At 43.8% G+C, this 21,512-nt stretch overlaps 1 protein-coding gene across 1 annotated transcript; it reads right to left on the bottom strand.

Annotated features, from left to right (window-relative positions):
- Nucleotides 1-3,747: 3,747 nt before the first annotated feature.
- RBX1 (ring-box 1, E3 ubiquitin protein ligase) lies at nucleotides 3,748-15,508 on the bottom strand. Its single transcript, XM_014964339.1, has 5 exons — nucleotides 15,356-15,508; nucleotides 12,919-12,997; nucleotides 6,668-6,738; nucleotides 5,264-5,349; nucleotides 3,748-3,927 (listed from the first exon to the last, which is right to left on the bottom strand). Exons 1-5 carry the CDS (start codon nucleotides 15,431-15,433, stop codon nucleotides 3,915-3,917), a joined length of 327 nt encoding a protein of 108 aa, XP_014819825.1. The 5' UTR covers nucleotides 15,434-15,508; the 3' UTR covers nucleotides 3,748-3,914.
- Nucleotides 15,509-21,512: the final 6,004 nt, after the last annotated feature.

The raw sequence follows: 21,512 nt of genomic DNA, 5'->3' as shown, positions 1-21,512 counted from the left end.
GAGAAGAGCTTGTGCTCTCTACACTTGCACTGGTAACCACCACTGGGATGTCTCCTTGCCTGCCTCCTCATGGGAGCAGTGTCCTGGGCAAGCACAGGCAGTGACAGTCTTGGTCTCTGCCCATCTCTTCTGTAGGGATAGGGTTTAGCGGTGTTCTTGGCAGTGTTAGGTTGATGGTTGGACTCAATGATCTTAAAGGTCCCTTCCAACCTAGATGATTCTATGATTCATGTTATCTTCCCATCCGTTCTTCTGTCCTGCTCCTTTCTTAGCTGAGGGAATGAAACCCACAGTGGTGTCAGCCAGGGAAGTGCCAGTCTTGCCATCCTCTGCCCCCATGCCGTTGGAGAAGGAAGTTTTCCAGAACCGGTGCAGATCTCCCCCTGCGGGTGCTTCCCTCCTGGTAGCTCAGCTCTGCCTGCACTGGCTCACATGACTGATGTCATCTTCACATCAGTTTTGCTGAGCACTTTGTGACCCCAGACTACTTCAGGGTGCCATTAGCTTCTCCACAAGGAGCTAGTAGGAGAGGACTGATGGATGCTGGTGTCTTTACCTGCCTGCACACAGAGATGCAGATTTTCACATGTGTGAGTTGGGTTTCACCATCGCCCCTGACCATACAGTGGTGGCAGCAGCTCCCAGGGCTCCCCCAATGAGGGGTATGGGCAGAGGGCCACCCAAAGCAGTTGGACCCAATCTGAACATCTGCATCCCTGCAGACACTCCTTCTCCGTTCGACTGAGGCAGGAGGACACAACCGTAATGTTCACTCCGTGGTATGTTGCTACAAGCCCGTCAAACTGGTTGAGGCTTCAGCTGTTCCTCTCAGACAACAGACACCTTTCAACCAGCAGATTCTTGATGGCCAGCCATTATTTTAATGTATGCCCCTTAGGGTGATTTTGAAGGGGAATCTCAACACCCAGAGTTTTCCCCTCAAACTGCTGCTCAGTTTGGTTGCTGTCATCTCCTCCTACTTCCGCACAGCCCAACGTGCCATCCAGATTCTGGTGCTTAAATGCAAAAGGGATTTGGCCCACGAGGCACAGCTGATGCCACAAAGCACCTGGAGCTCATTGCCTCCTTTCCAAAAGGAAGAGAAGGAAGCCGCTGTCTGGTCATTTTGGCCTGCCCGGAGCGCTCTCTGCCAGGGCCTGCTCAGCGATGCAGCTCGCCTCAGCTGACAAACTTGTGGAAAGCATCAGAAATGTCAAAATTGCCTTCTGCTCTGCAGCAGGTCTACCAGGGATTTGTTTTTCTCTAAGCCGGACAGCTGCAGGATACACTACTCCCTGCAGTTTTAACTGTCATCTTCTGATTTTATTTTCGGGTCCACAGTTCAGACACATCCTTCATTTATAAGACGGGCAAACGGCACTGACATGGTCATCACTTCTCCCCTGCACACCTACCTTCCCCCCAGGATGCTGAGAAATGTGTCCAACTCCTCCTTCCACCGCAAAAAGCTCTCTGTATTTTGCAAGAAAGGGAAGCTGTTGTAAAAAATGATTCTTGCTTCAGGAAAAAAGAAAAAGGGGAGGGAAGGAACAGGCTTTCCCCTTCCCACCACCACATCCAGCAGAGATGGAGGCTGAACCTTAAGTCGGGACAGAGCCGATGCCAGCCTGAGCGAGCAACCATGCCCTGGGGAAATGGGGCACTTTGTGCCTTTGGATAAAATAGATCCCTCTTACCTTCCCTTCATGCTGCCTGTGCCGTGGAGCTTCTTTCTTAGGCCGCTTGCTGAAGCTTTTCTTCCTCCCTGAAAACACAACCCCTTAACGTGCTACAGAAAACAGCTCCTGTGCTGGAGCTGCTGTGGGTGGTCACAGAGCTCCAGCCCGTTGCGGCAGGAGAACAGCAGCAGGGCCATTTCAATGGTCACCAGCTGAAAAAGGATGGTTCTTTCCCAGGTCTGTAAGCATTTGCTGCTTTACAATCTGTATTTTTCCATTTGGGAAAACCAGATTTGGGACAGACGCTACGGTAGCAAGCCAAAAATCAAAGTTAACAGCTAGGGATTTTACACGCTGCAGGTTCAAAGGGTGTGGGGGAAAGTGCTTGCAGCCTACCATTTGGAGGGAACAAATAATAAAAAAAAAACCAACAACAAACCAAAAGGCAATAAAAAAATACAAAACTAAAGAGTCTTCTTGCAGACACAGCCTCAAGCGAACACATGCGAAGCCACGAAGGAGGGGGAAATGCCTGCACTGATGTGCCTGTCCCCAGCCCAAAAACACACGCTCAGGGCAGTATGTGCAGACTGAGGGGAGATGAACTAGAATGATGTTGCTGGACCCAAACCAAAGTTCTCAAGGAAATACATTCCCCCATCAGTGAGCATCTGGGTTCCAGGTCCTGGAAAAAGAAAATCAAACACTGTAGGCAAAATGGACTATCATAAACAGGGACATCTGACATTTTATGCAGCTGGACAGGACACTAAATGGGAGCTCAAATCCCAGGGAACGGCATTTAACCTGGAAATCCCACTGCCTGGATGAATGTTTTTTGAGAAGATCACCTTTCCCACCCCAATCTGTTCCATTCCTACACCCATCACCAGAACTACCTTGCAAATTCAGGATGAGCTTTCTACCTACTAAACCTGGTAAATAAACTCTTCTGATTCTAGTTGTTCCTTTTTTATTTTTTTCTTTTTCAGTGTGGAAAACAGCGAACCGTGTCATTTCAGAGCACTGACACCAGCTGATAAAATAATCCTGACATTTGCTTGCTGCAGATTAAAGAAAGCCCCAGCAGTTACTGAAAAACCTGCAAGTTTTGGTTCTGTCAGTGACCATCTTTATTCCCTATCGCTATAATACACTAATGTTTAACATCAGCTATCAAATTTCCCATCCTCAATAACTTGCAAAAAAGTGTTGATCCAAAGGTGGCACCATGAATAACCAATGGAGGAAATTTACTGCATCTGCTGCCATGAAGGGACATGGCCTCTGGTAGCAGGAAGAATTTCTTGGACCTTGTTTGAGTTCCCAGCATCTGCTGAGGCTGTGGACACAGGGCCCAAAATTTGATGCGGTGAGGAGGACACCAGGCTCTCTGGCACAGGAGATACCAAACAAAACATTATGTAGTTTTCAGAGTAACAATTTTTGGCCAATAAGAACTACAGCTTGACTTGAACTGGGACAATACCAGTAGAAAGCCAACCAAGAATTAGTTTGTTCGTAGACTGCTTACTTTTAGCTTTCCAGCCAATCTAGCATGTGAATTTCCTGAGTTTACTTTCACCTGACACTAATAAAAACTAACATGAAGTTAATGTCCCTCAAGCTAACAGATGGAACTGAGAACAGTTGGTGAAATTTTCCTTTGCAGGGGAACTATTCTAGTCAAACTAAAGAGCAGAAGCAAGAGAGCATAGTTTCTAATAATGACACAACCCCTAATTGTACACATCATCATTTCAACTCAGCTGCAAGAAAGCAAGTCCACATGAAATGCTATTTGCATAAATTATGCTTCACCAGGCCAAGTCCTGCACCCACTGCACTACGCAATGGAGCTTAATGCCGACCTCGGCGAGCCAGAGGCGTGGCTCTTAATTGCAGGGGAGTAAGACCAAACCCACAGTCAAAAACTGGGCAGGGCGACAAGAAGAGCTGCCCAGTTTAAGAGTTGCCAAGCTTAAGTCTGCCTGGTCTACAGATAACTCCCCTCCCTCATGCACTGACTGCCCACTCCCGAACACAAGACAAAAAAACCCAAACAACATAGACAGGAAGCTCCAGCAAGATTTTATTCAATGGTATACAACAGGGAGAAATTAAGATTAAAGAAGAATTGTATACATTACTGATTTTTCAAGTTGCTAAAACAAACCCACGGTGACAAAAACAACTGAGGCTGACAACGTAACAAGAAGCGTGGTGACCATCTCTCTAGTGTCCATACCTGCAAATATATAATACGTTAATGCTTTATTAAAAATTATGTTTCATGCTGGTCCTGATTTAGGCAGATTTTTTCTTATTCTACCACAATGTAATTAACATGTAAACCAGATGAAGGCAAAAAGCTATGTTATGAAAACCTTAGGAAGTTCTCCACATTTCACTTCCCCCCAAAGTCTATCCAGATACTAGTTAGAAGAGAGACTGAGCAATCCATGGTATCATACTCAGGAGACCCTCAGTACTACAACCCACTTCAAATATACCCTGCATGAAAGCAAGGCCAAAGCCTGTCACAGCCCCAGACGTATTACTGAGCATCCATAAGAAGATATTAATTCATGTCTCCACTTCTCCTCATGCTGTCCATGCAGCATTAGCCACCAGCCAGGCAACACTGGCTCAGTTTTCATTAAATGTTCATTAAACCATCGTAAAACTATGGTACTTAAGTTGGCATGTCAATGGCAATTTGCACAACTGATTATGAACCAGATCCCAAAGGCAACCCTGAACAGTTATAGTATCTGCTTTGCTTTGTTTAAATCTGGACTCTGGTTAGAATTCATGTGTTTCCTTTTTAAAAAAATAGGGAGGGGAAGGGAAATTTACAGTTAAGATGAATGTTGCAAAATGAAGCAAGTCACAGGCAAAGTTCCTAACTACTGTCAATGGACAATTACCCCATAAAATACAATTACTCCTCAAAACCCCATCCATGTATCTCCTTCTATTATTTTAACAACGGACCTCTGAAGAACACAAAACAAAATAAAGAATGCAAAAATTATGGATAAATGGGCCAAGGCTGTGGCAATGGCTACATGGACATTTGCCTTCCAGATGCTAGGAAATCAGCTGTATTAACCTCTGAGGTTATGAGGGTTACAAAACAAATCGCCAAGATACAAAGGGACCCAATAAGATGTCTGGAACCTCAGTAGAGATGCTCTGGAAAACAAGCAGCTCAATTCAGGTCATTGTCTAAACCCACATTGCCATGCAGCAGTATAGTATTCACCTGAGGCTCCACTTTCAGCGAATTCCATTTCTCTTCTGCTCTCCATTCTTTAGAGAGAATGTCAATAGAAATCACTACTTTTTAACAACTCCCACTTACCCCACAGCTATTTGGACTTCCTTCAGAGCTCACTTCGCACCAGGTGACTAAGGAAAGGTCCCTATGCAGCAAGGTGAAGAAAACACCTTTCCCAACAGCAACTATGCCCTCAGACCCACAAAGGAGAGAGATTACCCACATACCTGACATTGTTCATTGCTATTGACAGAAGGACAAATGGAGTTTTAATCTAAAATTTTATATGCAGAATACTTACTTTTGGAACTCCCATTCCCTGTTGTCCAGTGGACATACTTGGCGAGTTTTAAGCCAGCGAGAGATGCAGTGGAAGTGGAAAGCATGCTGGAAGAGAAAGTTCAGATCAACATCATTTCAGAACACGGGAATGTATCTCAATGTGAAAACTACTATCGAAAGCATCACAGTGAGAAGCGAGCAGCAAGTGTTTGCAGACAAAGATGGGGAGGACCCATCAGCCAGCTCACTAGTAAACAGCAGGGAACTGATGGATGTTTTTAGAGAGGAAAGGAACATTAGTGAAAGGGCAACAGGGAGCCTGTTCCACAGTGCATCCTGTGGCAAGCGACTGACTTCTGATGAAGGAGAGAACGCAGAGTTTAGCAGCTGCTAAAATTGGCAGAGCAGATGCTGATAAGAAGCATAATCAGAAAGACAAGAAAGAGGATTTCACAGTGAGTAGCAGGGATGATATGTACGTATACATGCTGAAGCTTTCTGCAAGTCTTCTGGACAAACCAAAGCCTGAATTAAAAGGAACTTGCAGAATTAGAAAGAAAAAAAAAATATCTCAATGTTTAATAAGGACATGTTTAATAAGGACACCCTTTTCCATATTCCATACAGCTACTTAAAAACAAGGTTTCACTTGTGGTAACTCTTACACACAAAATTGTGATTTTGACACTAGAATATGCTAACATGGTTTTAAAAAATTGCTCGTCCTCTACAAACAGAATTTTAACATTTACATTCCTGTTCCAGCATTATCATGCTGTAGCTTGATTCCACACCATAGTGAAGATGGGATGAGGAATAGGTAGTTATTCTATTATGGAAAATTATATCTTCCAGCTCAGGTCTGGGCTGGCTAAGAGAGACAAGTTTGAGTTCACATGCTAGTGGGACCATGTACGGAGCGCATACGGCAACAAATTGAAGAGATGGAGATTACACACTAGAACCGATTTGATCTTCCTCCAAAAGGGGAAGCAAATCACCTCGTTACCCCATACTGACTCCTTGAATCAGCCTGCACAAAGACAAATCAAGCATGCTGACATACAAGTAATCCTATTACCAGGGGGAAAAAAAAAGGCATAGCTCCTAGGCAGAACCTTGATCAGGAAAATTACACTCAGAACGAAAGATCTATTATTCTTCTTTCTTAAAAAAAAAGAGGATAAAGGCCTATCTTCTTCCCTTCTCTTCTGTGTCCTCCGTATTGCACCACTCTAACTTTCACACTTTTTTTTTTTTCCCCTCTCTCTCCTTTCTACACTCCACTAAACATATGGTGCTTAAAGTTCTTTTTTCTGGTGGATTATCTGAAACAAACACTTTATAAAATGCGTTTTGTCCCGAGCAACGAAGGGGATAGCACCACTGCATATGAGTTCCACAATAAAACAGTTTTCCTTACATTGCAGACACCCCATGCAACTGTGCACTCTTCGGAGGTAGCCGATGCTTGATTTGCTTGACATTCTATGCCTGTGAAAACAAACATTAAACACATATATGCAGGAGTAGAAAACGTACATGCAACAGCAACTGGTAGGTTTCTTCATAATAGCAAGGGGTAGGAGAAGAGTTCTTTGTTTTGTTGCATTTATTATACCAGGAAATGTCGAGACCTGTTGGTTTAATGTGTACTGTTTTCCCAGAGTATCAGATCAAAATATACACGTCTGCTTTGTAAATTTTAAGGATAAATATTTTTAATTTCTTCTCTTGTGTTTTAATAAATGCCTTTTGATGATAAGTTGCAGTAACAGATCCATAAAATAAAGTTTACTTAAATTTCTTACCCAGGTTTCTCTAAATATAAATTCACTGTCTTGTCAGACATTTTGTACTATTTACAAATTAATTTGTTCATATAATGCTGTAGTTTGACAGTCTCTCTTTTATAATCTTGTCACAGGTAAGCACACCCCAAAAATACATAATAGAATATACATTTTTAAATGTATTTTTTGAATGTTTTACACCTTAGAGCTGAGCACACAGGATGACCCCCAAAAAGATAAATGCTATTTGTGGGTTTGGGTTAGTTTTTAATTTTTATGTCAGATGGCATGGATGAAGGACATAAGAGAGAGAAAAGAAGGAAGAACAGCACTGAGATAATAAATCCAACAACCTGATTCTCCATTCTAAACCCTGAAAAATTCACTTCTGCTCCCAGTCAAGAAGAAACTCCCGGAGAAAATAAAGATATTTCCAACACTTCCACAGCCAGCAACACAAATCTATGAGACCAACATTTTACTTTCTACAAAAGGATGCTTTCTTTAAAAGTCAAGCCCAAATGATTTGAAAAGACGTGCTGAAAGACGATTGGCTTACAACTTGACACAAGGGTTTGTTGCTTGCTTGTTTTGCAGACATATTTTTCCTGGCAATGAAAATATCTGAATGAGCTCCAATTCTCTGTTCACTTTTAGTGTACCCAAATATGCTTGGAAGAAAAGGAATTTGATTCACCAATTAAAGATCCAAAAACTTTCAAACTGCACAGGTTTGGCTGAAAAATGTAATCTTTATTTGCTCTGTCCTATTCATCCCTTTCTCCATTTTTCACTCTTAGATGTGGAGATAAGCAAAATAAGAGAAAGGCCCATTTTTCCTGAGATGTGAGAAAGATCAGTTAACCTTGCTTATGAGGAACTAGTCAAAATAAGACTGAGATTTAAAGAAACTCATTAGCAACAACTGTTATGCAAGATTTAAATGAACCTGTATTTATTATACAGTTTACATCAAGATATGATATACATAGCAGGAAGTCCAAACCTCAGTCCTTGTCCTGCCTATAGAAAAGGACAAAATCCAGTGCACCTGAAATGTCTGATGTCTTTATTCCATCAGCACTCAATATACACAGCAATAAAACTAAATCTGATTAAGAAAATGGAAGATGCTTAAGAACCCTGAAGAGCTTCCATTACTTTGGACATTTGTTTACAATTTTACACCCAAGATTACTGCAACAATTTTACTGTTACTGCAGTATAGACTCATGGTCTTGCTGAGTATCATGGGATATATTATATTAAATTTTAAATATTTGGTCTGCACAGTAACAGAAGATGGTGAGAATATGAGTAGTAGGAAAATTCATTTGAAGGAAGAAAAGTCAACTGGTAAGCAAATTTTAACTCAGGAAGTCTCTGCTGAAAGCGAGGAAAATATTCCAGCACACAATATACTTATTTTGTTTCTTCTCCTCTTTCCCTGCTGGAAACAGGATATTGGGCATATTAAACTGAATTCCGTCTAGCCCATTTTTGTGTCATTTTGTCTTCCCCCCCGCCCCTCCCAAGCCCCTCTCTAAGTGGCCCTAACCTGTGAGCTGCATGCTTTGGAACACAACACATTTTTTTCCCCAGGTGTGTGTTAGAGGACTCTGTATTTTGACTGGGAGTGAGAGGGAAGAAAGGTGGTTTAGGTAGGGAGGAAAAGCAGCACTGAAATTCACTTTAGTGTTACTCGAGCATTCAGTGGCAAGCAAATACAGTCTAAAACACGACAGCTCAAAAACCTTAAAAGGACAGATGAAGTTTTGCAGAAATAGCTGAGAAGGAGTTCCCTGTTGGTGATATAAAGCCCTTCCAACAAGACACCCAGATTTAATGCCCTCATCAAAGAGGCTGGAGACTGCTGCTGGTGCTACTACCTTTGGCTGCCAAAAAAAAGACCTCCCAAAAGCTGAAGCACTTTTTGGTCTCCTATTTGCCTCATTTCAGAAAAGGACAATCTATCAACAAAGAAATAAAACAAATGAACAATCTCTGTCAGTGAACGAAAGCTGATGATTCTGGCTCTTGAAAGAAAGAGAAGCTATTCACCGTCTGCTGACCTGAAAGAAGTGGTAAGGATCAGACAGTAACAGGTATTGGAGGAACACTGACAGAGCATCTGGAGGTGAAGCCAGATAGATACAACTAAAACCTGAAATACCTGTAAATAGTTGTGAAAGATGCAATGGAAGCATTTCAACTCAGGGAATTACAGAAAGGCGTATTATATAATAGTAATTTCTGACTCCTGGCATCTACTAAGAGCCATCCCTCTTCCTATACATCTTCTATTGCAGAAATCTTCTGTGTACTTATGTAACAAGAAGAGTAGCCTAAGATTTAAGTAGCCATAATGGCAGGTAAGAGAAGTGAATTGCATATCTTTTGTTTGCAGCTACAGCCCAATGCACTAGTAAATTTGATAATAAGAGATCTTCTGCTTTAGCAAGAATAACCACTGTATGGGTTCCCCTTTCACTTCACATGTTTTCTAAAATTATCATTAAGGGATCAACTTATTGGGGAAAAAAAGAACTCAACACACATAGATTGGCTAACACAACGCATGATGTACTCAGAAAAAAGAGACAGAAAAAACAAATGACCAGGCTAATAGACATGAAGTACATTTGTTACTCCTAAGACATATAATGAGCTCTCCAATTTAGTTTTCAAACTTCAGAGGGATTTCAGAATTTGTCCCTTGCAATCTTCTCCAGTTTCTTAGGAATTATCTGCAGATTTTACCATATATGTACTCTATGCTTCCCCTCATCATATCATCATATGATACCTTCTACTTATAACCCCCTTGTATGACATTCAGTATTTCCTGTTAGCATCACATTCTCAAAGTATTTGGACAGTTATCATCTTCCACTCCTACTTATGACTTAGCAAACTATATATACTTCTGTTCTTTTAGTTTTCCCAGAAATCCAAACTCATTCAACCTGTTAAGCATCCTGAGACTCTTCTTTGAATTCTATCCAATGTATCTACTTTGTGAAGCTGGAATATCAAATGCAGTACTTTGCATCTTTCTATCAAAGAAAGGGAATGGTATTTTGATACACATTTTTACACAGTTCAAAACTATACTGGTTACCTTACTACAATATTACATTCCACATTTTAGACCAGAAGGTAATCCACTATATTAAGCATAGCGTTTATTTAACGCTCCCCAACTTACCATGTTGCAATGACAACGCCAGAGAGCAAGCCTTTGAAGAAATCAAGAACACTGCTCAAGTAAAATTGAAATAAGACTTGGCTCTTTCCAGAGAAGAATCAAAACAAAACACTGAAAATCTACACATTCCTTCTGTGCACGAAATACAAACCATAGTGAGGGCGGGGGGAATCCTTTTACCATGTTATAACAGAGTCATAATGTACACGCATGAGAAGAACTTCCTGACACCTTAACATTGTTATAGCCTAGCTTTTGGATGTCTGACTTTATAATGCTAACAATCTTCCATTAGTATGGCTGGCATTACTTATCACTCTTTTTAATGTTTTCCCTTTCAAGGCTTCTCTTCATCCCAAGGAGATGGAATCATTTGTATCCTGCATTTTATCAAATTGAATCCTGTGTTGTTCTTCCTTGCACATTCTATTAATTTTTCCTTAATTTGCCATCACTTCACATCTTATGTTTGAAAATCTAATTAAAGTGTTGTTTAACAACATTAATGATCTGTAACAAGGAAGTAAGTAAATCCAGAGCCAACACTGATCTCGGAACACCAATTTAGATACCCCGTCTACTCTGTATACTGTCAATTTTGGTCTGTCATTTGCAGTTCAGGCTTTTCATAACATTGCTCATACCCAAGCTAATAACATGTTATGCTTCAGCAACTTAAAAAAATAAAAAAAAAGCAGTTACCTATGCCCTCTTCCTTCACTGTTTTTCCTAATCTACCTATATGCTCACAATCCCACCCCCATTTTAATAGGTTTGGTTTTGGAGTTTTTTTTAAATAACTGAGGCATGTAATTCACTACTGTCCACTCTCCTTCCAGCTCCTCCGCATCTCTCCTTCATCCTCTTATGTCCTATGCGCTATATATAAAATACAGCAAACATTTGAGAATCTATTTGGTCTCTCATGGGAGGCACTATTAATTTTGAGGCAGATTAACAGAATGAAACACACGAACATCCATTATCTTACAACATATCCCACTTACTGTGAATAATTATCTTGAATTACAGGGTTTTATCTATTTATCCTATACATTTGTAAATTCTATAAATGCAACTTAGGTTCTAACAAATCTTTAAAATTCCATTTGCCTGACAGAGACATGCTTTCCTCTCTAATATATCATAAATCTGAGAGACTAAGTGGTAATCCAGTGTCCACACCAACTACTTTTCAAGATGGTACAGGTTAGAGGTACTTTAAAAGGAAATCTTTACATCACAGGACCTCAGCATATTTCATAACCCCTGTCCTCACTTGCTTCTCTTTAGTGTTACCATTCCCTTTCTAATAAACAAGAATAAACGGAGGCATCGATAGGCAGTACCTGGCTCAAAATACAAATATATCTGTCCCAATGCAAAAAATTGAATTGCTTAACTCATTTTCAGCCCCGTGTGTTACAGTATGTTTTCTCTTTATTAAAAAGAAAAAAAAAAGAAAATCTTCTTGAAAGCAGTTTTTTAATTATTATCAAAATATGATAGGAAATCAGGTGCACGTCTCACTAGTTATTACTATAAACTTGAGGTCTCATTTGTCTGAAACATTTTAATTTCATATAGGCTTACTGACAATAAGTTACCAGTAGTTCCAAGGGCTAGTACACAAAAACAAAGTGCAACAAAACTATCACAATGGGATCATGACAGGCCGTTCCCAGGCACTGCAGCTGTACCTGCTCTTGTTTTGGGGTGTTCCACAATCCTCACATTTTAGTAATATAGGCAAATTTCTATCTGGGGTATTGTAAAAGGTCTTCTGTCCCTCATGACCGAAACAAGATGGACAGTTATGGTGCCAAAAGTAGCTTGTCAGTTTTGAGGAGGAAAAAATGGTTTTGTATTCATTACCAATCCTTTAAGGGACTGAAACGAGTGATTTAATGCATGCACACCTATTTCACAATAGAAGTTTGTACACTTAATTCCATTATTACTTTATTTTCCTACAAAGCAAGCATATTTGTTAATTGAACCATCAAGATTATACAGCAAAAAATCAAACCAATACTAGCAATACCTCAATTTTTATTTCAGCACTTGATTTTTCTCCTTTGTAAACAAACAATTAATTCTCTAGGTGGCTACAAAATTCCTCATACTATAACATGAACTAACTTATGCAAGGTAGTTTTTCTAGAACAAGGAGTCAAATTAAGTCACTGGTCCAAGCATTTCCCAGCCAGACACAGGAAGTGTTACATGATATCATCCTCTTGAATGACATTGAAAAGCTGATACCTATAGCAACATCCCAAATCCTAAACTCTAATACCTCTGTTTGCGACCAACACCTGTTGATCCTGAATAATTTCAGTTCCTTCTGCCTCTTTATTATTACTCCTTTTTCTCTTTGTTGCATCCCAAAACCACTCTGCAACATCATCTGTAGATGTGGTATGAAGTGATTCTGCTCTTTAAAAGAAAAGGGCAAGGGAAAAGCAGTACGGTGACAGAAGTCACAATAATAGATTATAGGACTTCAGCATAAATAGAGCTACATAAAATAGAGCTTAGTATTTGCACTGTGAAGACTTAGTGTCTGACTGAAAAGTGTATTTGCTGAATTATACCCTCAACAGGGGAAACTTCAGCTGTGCGTCATGTACAAGTCAAAACCATCAACTGTCTTCCCCACCAATTACTTACATAGATCCATAATATGGTTTCTGCAAATGGCACAGTTATCAACCACAATGTCCCATGCCCACAGAGCTACTGCGTTCCACTAGAAAGGAAAAAAAAGAAAAAGAAAAACATAGTTTTGACTCAATTTACAGCACAAAGAAATCTTCGTCATTCCTCAAGACCCCATGCATTTTTTAAATGGAAAAGCTTGGATATTTAAAAAAATTAAATCTTAGAAGTCCTCAGTAATTCTTTATCTTGAGTTCATAAGTGTTAATAGAAAGCCGTGGCACATTCTTCTCACATACCTCTCAGACCCAGTGTCTGCTTCCAGCTTCAGAAACAAGAAGGTAACTGCCATAGTCCCCTTTTTGTCAAACAAATGCAAGCATCTGCATTTCTATTCAAGATCCAGAGGCAGCTCATGCCACATCCTCAATTCTGATGGAAAGGACTGTGCCTTGGAGAAAGGCCACTCCAGATGCCATTTTGTTAAGAGGAATTTCCATTATTCCCAGCAGTTCTTCTAGTAATCACCCCCCAAAGCAGTTGGGGCCAAGAACTAAAATTACTAGTCTAATGCTACCCTTTGCTGACTCCTGAACAATCTTCTGCAAAATGTTACTAAGCAATGACCTACCAGCAAGGCTGAATATAAAAATTTGAAAGTACTACCAAATTAACCTTTTGAAGACTTTGTTTATAAAAGATAAGGAAAAAGAGCCACCAAAAACCAAAAGAGGAATATCTCTGTCCCATGCTACTTCAGGGGAGGGGTTGGCTACAAATTTCCATGACAATTTTAGAAAACTGATTCAGAATGAGGACTTTAGGACAAGCTATGCAGAAAAGCATAGCACCTTTTTATTCTTCCCCACAAAAAACATAATCAGGTCTTTTGAAAATACATGAAATAGATGGGCTTGCCTTCAATATTCAAAGCAATCCAACAGCATATTGGTAGCCAGGATACTCTTAATTTACTACTTAAATGGTCTAGATACTTTTGTTTCCTTCCATTTTTCTCAGTATATGACTGCATTGACTGTACTTGAGTAAATATTCTCTACTTTGTTTCATTTACATCTCAATGTTTTCATTGCTTCCCTTCAGTTTGGGATTCTGAAGGAGGAATGCAGATTGCCAAGTATCAATAAGCAGTATCAATTTTGATAAGCACTTCAATTTTTCATTAGTACCGATACAACAAGTCATCACAGTACTACCAGATCTTTTAGAAAATGGGTCAGTAGTCATCTCATTTTTTCTCCCCATCTTCCAAACTCAAGTCTACCCAGTCTTCTGGCCGAGGTACTCATCTCTAAAGGACTTCATCCATACTTCAAGGCTGCTAGGATAAAAATTCCCAGAACCCTTATTTCTCCCATATTCTCAGGTACTTAATCTTTTGTCCCATCATAAGCTATTCTTACAGACCTGTACTGAGCCACACACGCAACAAAAGTTCCTTGGCACCTTGCTGTGGAGGAGGAATGCTACTGACATATAAAAGGTGCCGCTTCCTGCTCATGTGCCATTATATCTGCCCCTATTTCCAAAGAACAAGCAATCATGTCATCCAAACGTCTCCTTCTGCATAGACCTGCAGCCCTGTACAGAGCTAGGGTTTTCCATCAGCACTGATGACAGCTGCGAGCACAAATCAGTGGAAATGTTTGCTGATACCCAGTCCAGGGGTCATTTTTCCTCAAATTCTACCTTAGTACAAGCCCACACAGCTTCCCTACTTCCTCTGCACCCTTCTGTAATACGTGTGGCCTATTGCCAGCATCCAGTTGACAGACAAACTGGTGGCACTGGGCAGAAGAGCAGCGTTATGGCTGTTTCGGGGAAGTAGACAAAGCCAGGGTAAAGGACAGCATTTGCTGAATACACACATTGGTATGGCTTGATTTAAAGAATAAAAAAAAAAAAGGCACACAAGTTTGTGCAAAGCGCCTTATGTAGCGCATAGGGCAGCTCGAGGAACTGGGCCAGAGAAGCTGAGGAGGAGGCAGCACTCCAGGCCTGCTCGCCGGCCCGAGCTGCCCAGAGGCTCGGCAAAACGCGGTCCGGCCGGGCAGGACACGGAGCAGCCGAGGTCCAGCCATGGGAGCAGGGACCGAGGCGAACGGGCGACGGAGCCCCCTGACAGGAGCAGCCCCCTCAGGCCTCCCTCCTCCCGCCCGCGCGGCCTACGCCAGCCGCGCCCGCCGATTGGCCAGCCTCCGCTCCACGTGCGGCAAACCGCCTCAGCCATTGGCCCGGACGCACGCCAGGACTCCCACGAAGGCACCGCCCCTCCCCTCCCGCCGCGCCGGTGCGGAACCGGGCGCCCGGCTCCGTGAGGCGAGCGGGAAGTCGCCCTCTCCCCCGCCCAGCTGACCGCCACCGGGCTGTCCCCGGCCTCCCCTCCTCCCCCAGGGGCCGGCTGGAGGAGCGCGCCGGCGAGCCTCACTTTCTTCACTTCGAAGCGCTTCTTGCCGGCGCCGCTGTTGGTGCCGCTCGGGGTGTCCACATCCATCGCAGCCGCCATTTTGGGTGCGTGAATCGCCCGTCCAGCTCCGCGCGCATGCGCCGCGGGAGGGGCGGGGCCCCGAGGAGAGCCCCGCCCCGTCGCCAACAGGTGCGGGGAGGGCCGCGCGCGCGGGAGTCACGTGAGGCGGGGGCGGTTTCAAGGCGCCGGTCAGGGCGGGGCCGCGCGCCGTTACCTCATCGTTCCCTCCCGCCGCACGCGGGATTGCACAACCCGAGGGGCGGGGGCGCGGGCGAGCGAGGAGCCGGTGCGGTGGGGGAGGGGCATTTAAAGGAACAGGCGCCCTGAAGGGCGGGGTCCTGTCACCCGTCAGGGGAAGCTGAGGCGGGGGACGGGGGGGCGACGGCTCCAGCACCGAGGCGCGCGCTGCCGGGCCCGGCTGTGGCCCCACCCCGCACCGGGAGGGCTCGGCGGCCGCCCGGCCTCGCCTCACCTCACCTCCCCTCGCCTCAGGCAGCCCCTGCTGAGACCCCGGTCCCCGCGATTTCATTAAAATCACTTGGGATTCGACTGTCTGCCCTACTGTGAGGAGTTTCAGTCCTTAATAAACTTTTTTTTTGCGAGTTTTCTTGCATCCTAATTGATCTCCAGCTAGGGCAGAATGAGGTAGGGCGGTTGGTGTTGCAACTGTATTAGCCCTTTTGTTCGCTAGCAACCCAGTTGGTTGTTTTGGGTTTTTTTTAATGAAACACCAAATTGCTAAGACATGGACCTGTTGGAACAGGTCCAGCGGTGGACCACAGAGATGATCAGGGGGAAGGATCACCTCTCCTATGGGGACAGGCTGAGAGAGCTGGGGTTGTTCAGCCTGGAGAAGAGAAGGCTCTGGGGAGGCCTTATAGCCCCTTCCAGTAGCTGAAGGGGGCTAAAGGAGAGATGGGGAGGGACTCTATATCAGGGAGTGGAGCGATAGGATGAGGGGTAATGGTTTTAAACTGAAAGAGGGGAGATTTAGATTAGATATTAGGAAGAAATTCTTTACTGTGAGGGTGGTGAAGCACTGGAACGGGTTGCCCAGAGAAGTCGTGGGTACCCCATCCCTTGGAGGTGTTCAAGATCTGGCTGGATGGGGCAACCAGGTTTTGGATTTGAGCAACCTGCTGTAGTGGGAGGTGTTCCTGCCCATGGCAGGGTGGTTGGAACTCAGTGATCTTTAAGGTCCCTTCCAATGCAAACCGTTCTATGAATTCGCATTGTCCAGACTGCTCTCTTAGCACACACAAATGAGGCCTACAATGATCAATATGTGTTTTACTTGTGGTGCTAGAGCTGCCCAAGCCCTCCCTGTTGTGTTACAGAGACGGAGACAACAGGCATGGGAGCTACTACTGGGAACTCCCTGTCTCTCAGTACAGCTCAAAGTCCTTGTCTGAGGAAGGAAGTAGAGGTATTCCCCAAGGTGTGGCAACTGAGCGGAAGATACTCCCCAGCAGGATAACAGCGGGTCTTGAAATGTCACCAAGCTTCACAGGTCCTTGTAGGTGTGCTATCTTTCTGCAGAATCAACCCTTTTAAATCAATTTTTACACCATGCTGCTGCATAGATGCAGGAAGGAGGAGGTGGTAGAAGCATAGAAAGGGCATTCCCTTGCATATATAGAGGCAAGCAATATCTATACTGTACCTATCATAACAAAGCCAAACAGCACAATTCCAGTCTGGCTCCATCAAAGCCACGTTGCTGTATGCATACAGCTCTTACCTGAGATCCAGTGCCTGCTGGGATGGGATGTCTGGCAGTCTCCAAATAAACTTTAACCTAAAGTAGAGGCCTGCAGTATGGACAAGCAGATGCTGCTGTTGGATGTATTGGAATAATTTTCAATGGGATTGATATATGAAAGACATATAACACTCGTGCCTTGAGTTAAGCACATATATACCTAAAGGTTTACAGGGTCAGGTTGAGCCTGAAAGTTGCACACAGGGAGTAAAGGTAAGTTTGAAGAAAAAAAATGCCCTCTCTCATTTATACGCCCTTTAACACCTCTAGTTGTCTACAAGGAAAATTTCCGTTTCAGTTAACTGCCCTGAGATGCTGCTCAGTTACGCTCTGCCTTTTATTGCTTACAGTAAAAGGAAGCTGCACAGACCCAGGTTTTCATCCTGTTGCTCCTTATTCAGGAGTGTAGTGTGAAGGCCATTGCAAAGGATTATTTTGAAAACAGGAGGTGGGTGCTTGAGAAAATGGATTTTTCACCTTCAAGAAAATTGCTTTTTTCAAAGCAGAATTTGCAAGATTTTCTTTTTAACAGAAACGTTAATTTTAACCCTAAATCTGTGTGGTAATATCCGCAGTAGGACATTACTCAGCAGGAATTCAGGACATTCGACAAACATGTACAGTAGGGCATATGCATACCAGAGAAATGTTAACGTTCATTTTCACTTTAAATGACTAGTGCAATATAAAATTATAGTCTTCCCACCTCAGCTGATGTCATCACGGGGAGATGGTTGCCAATGGGTAAAAGCCATGCAGCCGGCAATCATACGGTCTGGATTTATCTTTCTGTATCTGGCAGCAAAAAGAATATAGCAATGCAGATCTCGAGTTAGGTCTCGCTAGAAAGGCGGTGGTGGTTTCAGGAAAAGAGATAAGAAACCTGGTGCGGAATAGAACATGTATCTTATTTAATTAATATTTACTGATACAGGTGTGCAGATGCATAATACCAACAAACGGGAAGGACATTAAGAGAACTCCAGTGTGCTTCGCAAACTGAAATTAGTGATGGTGTTCCTTAATAGTCCTACACTTCATAAAAAGGACTGAGCCACGCCTTCTTTACTGACATGAAGTTATTTATTTTCTGTTGATTTTAGTGCCATCTCTAATGTCTTTCCTCCTAGGAAAAGTGCAGCCCCTCAGACCTGTTTTCCCCCCTGCTAAGGCTGTATGTTATAGAGAGGTGTCAGTAGCTGCAGCAGGAAGAAAGGCTGCAGCTTTGAAAAGCATCAGCCTTAAAAGAAATACAACGCTGTGCTCTGAATTACGAGGGGTGCTTTGAAGAATGGATCATTTTTCAAATCACCAGGACATACAGGGGAAAAAGAGGAGACTGCCAAGCTGAAAAGGCAGGGGGACAGACAGACAGACTAGGTGACACGTGGCAGCTGCTCTGAATATGGTTAGTTCCAATTAAAATGAGACAAACTCCCTCTCCCAGTTGTCAAAAACTGTTCCAACAGGCAAGGCACCAACAACCTGGTGACTCCAGTGCAATTACCTTCCAAAACCAGTGTCTTTCACTTTCCTCATTTGTCTCTCTCCCTTTACAGTCCTTCTGTTGGTGTGGTTTTTGTCTGCAGCCACCAACATTTTTCTACGTGGGATTTATCCCCCAAATGATTCACACACACACACACCCCCACCCCTCCAGTACATTCACCCTTTGATCACGTGTGTCTGGCTGCACTGCTGTGAACTGCTCATACCCACACGGGGACTGGGCAGGTCTGGTGGTGATAGTGACCAAACTTGTTCCTCCAAGGCACCAGAACGGAGGGATCCACACGGCAGCGGGAGGATCCCCCAGAACAGAGTCAGAAGGAAAATGCACATGGGAAAAGTTGCTTTGTTTTTCGGTCCTGGCTGCCTGAGCCTGTCGTATTCTGCTTCCCAGCCCTGCTGACAGGGTGAGTGATGCATCCTCTGCCACCACGACCCATCCCGGGTGCGCACACCGGTGTAACAGGACCTCTATGGGGTACTCGGGTCACTCTCAGAAATGAAACTGTTCTGAAAGAGCGGAGAGAATTGCAAGACTTTCAACACACTTCTTCGGAGCAACACCTTTCCTTTACTGTACAGTCATGAGAGTAGGGATGGGCCTTCCAGAACCACCAGGAGCAAAGAGCGGGGGAAAAAAGGGAGGTGGCCCCTTTCTAAATGCTCACAAACCTCAAGTTTTTCTGCTGTCTTTCTGTGCTTCTCCTTCTCAGTGCTTCTTGCTTAAGGTGTGGTTTCAGTGGTGCCCTAAGCATCTTCAAGCAGGAATTACCTGGTATATGAGACTAGTTCCCGTTTGGTGGTTGGAAACCAAGGAGTGAAAATCAAGCACATTTTATTACTTTTAAAAGAACTGTAGAGCTGGCTGGCTGCCCTCCAATTGCTGATGCTACTAAACCCTTTTGAACTGACTAAGTTGGGATTTCTAGCACCCTTTGCTTTTGGGTGCCCAGACCCACAGACATCATTCACAAATGACTGTCGGGGCAAAACTGAACCTACTGACTTTCTGTGTTGCCACAAAAACTTCTCGAAGTTCACAGGGTAAGCAATCAACCTCCCACCAAGGCTCTGTAGCATCCCCAGCTGATTCAGTGTGCTTGGCACAGGAAAGCTGAATTCAAAGAACAGAGCCAGAGGGGTAGATTAAGCAATATATCCCATAGATTTTTGGACCAGGCTGTGCTTGGTTTCTGCAGAAACCCAAACCCCCTGCTTCTGTGCATGTTTTCCAGATGATGGTCACGTTATACCCCATGTAGTACCCCTGGCTTCACAATCCATTACTAAAACCTCAGGACAGAAACGGAGCCTTCAGCCCCCAGTAATCCAGCTAAAAAGAACAGATGAGGTTCTGAGAGAGGAGCAGGTTGTACCATTTAATGGGATGGTGACTAATTCTTGCTCTTCTATTCTCATGGTATTTTACCTAAGCTGCTTGATAACTTGCAGATAAAATATCATACAACCGTCATGACAGCCTGCAGGTGAGTAGGTGCTTGCAAAAACCACGGTACTTAGTGACTATGCCCCATCTCCTGCAGACATCTTTCCCCTCCAGGTGAAAAAAGAGCAGCTGGGAGTGTGGCTCCAGGCTCAATAAATGACACTGTCCCCACAGCGGGCACCCCAGCCCCACATCACACCAGACAAATCAGCTGCAGCTGATGGAGAGAAGCATGGTCAGGATAGAGAGACCTCAGTGCATTATGATGAGGATGTCAGGCTGATTCCACCCCACTTCAAGAAAGGGTTTGAAGGCTGTCCCTCCTATGCATCAACACCCCCACGCTCCCCATCTTAATCCTCACCCCCAACTAAGGAGCTCCACCTCAGAAGGAATCCAACACCAATGCCACCCTCCTCCCTGCCACCCCTTTGCAGTTCTGGGTGCCGAGCTGCAGATGCTGATCACATCTGGCTGTGCTGCCACCTCCCGAGAGAAACCAGCATCCCAGCTTCTCCTCAGACGAGAGGACATGTTCTGCAGCCTGCACGGAGGTCCCCAGGGGAGCCAGGGCTCTCCATGCCGCTCATAGCCTGGAGAGACAAGAGATGGGCCCAGGAGTCACCGTACCTCGAGGTTAGCTGCAGCCTGGCTGCCTCTTTTGTTCACAAGGCTGAAGAAGAGGTGGGAGGGTGAGACTGCCTGCAGCAACCAAGACAGAAAATGCACACGCAGGAAAGAGCGAGGGCTTGAGAGAGAGAGTCCTGCATTAATTTGAGCTGGGATCCTGAAGAGATGTCTAAGACAGAGGCTGAGATTGTAATTCAGAGAGAGGGCACGTCTTTCAGAGGGTGACAGGAAAGCAGTAGCAGGGGAGTGATGGTTTTTAACCTGAACGTATCAGAAGAATAGCATGAGGTGGCAAGAGGCTACGGGATAGTCCAAGTGCGGGATGGGACAGCACCCATCCAAGACAGCACCACTAAGCATAGCAGAGACATGGTTTGAGTATCAGGTCACAGTCTGGATCTCCTTTGTTGCTTAGACAAGAGTTTTCAAAGTGCCTTTTATCCTTCTGAGTAGGATGGAAAATAAAAAAGAAAAAAAAAAGGAGAATGTTACGATAGCTCAATACAAGTAGTTATATTCATCTACTACGGCATGTAAGCAATGTTGGAAGATGCTGCCAGACTAATTTGCAGTAGCCAGGAAAAACCACGAGGGTAACCAAAGTAGTAACACAAGCTTGCCTGCATATAAATCAATGAACTCCTACTGATTTGGGAAATCCGTGAACCTTCAGTAACATGAGGAGAGGCAGTTCCAGACTGCTGTGTGGGAGACACTAAAACACTGTTTACAGATATTCTTGTCTACAACTTCTCCCTGACAGTCTTGAA

This window comes from Calidris pugnax, unplaced genomic scaffold (genome assembly GCF_001431845.1).
Source record: "Calidris pugnax isolate Ruff unplaced genomic scaffold, ASM143184v1 scaffold44, whole genome shotgun sequence".
In the NCBI taxonomy this organism is placed as follows: Eukaryota; Metazoa; Chordata; class Aves; order Charadriiformes; family Scolopacidae; genus Calidris; species Calidris pugnax.
This window is presented reverse-complemented; position numbering and strand designations above follow the sequence as displayed.

Coding starts and splice junctions, on each gene's coding strand:
- RBX1 (XM_014964339.1), bottom strand. CDS start 15,433: ATGGCGGCTGCGATGGATGTGGACACCCCGAGCGGCACCAACAGCGGC. Junction 6,739..12,918: donor AAACCATATTATGGATCTAT/GTAAGTAATTGG, acceptor TTGTTTTCACAG/GCATAGAATGTCAAGCAAAT. Junction 5,350..6,667: donor TTGCATGGGGTGTCTGCAAT/GTAAGGAAAACT, acceptor TTTCTCTTCCAG/CATGCTTTCCACTTCCACTG.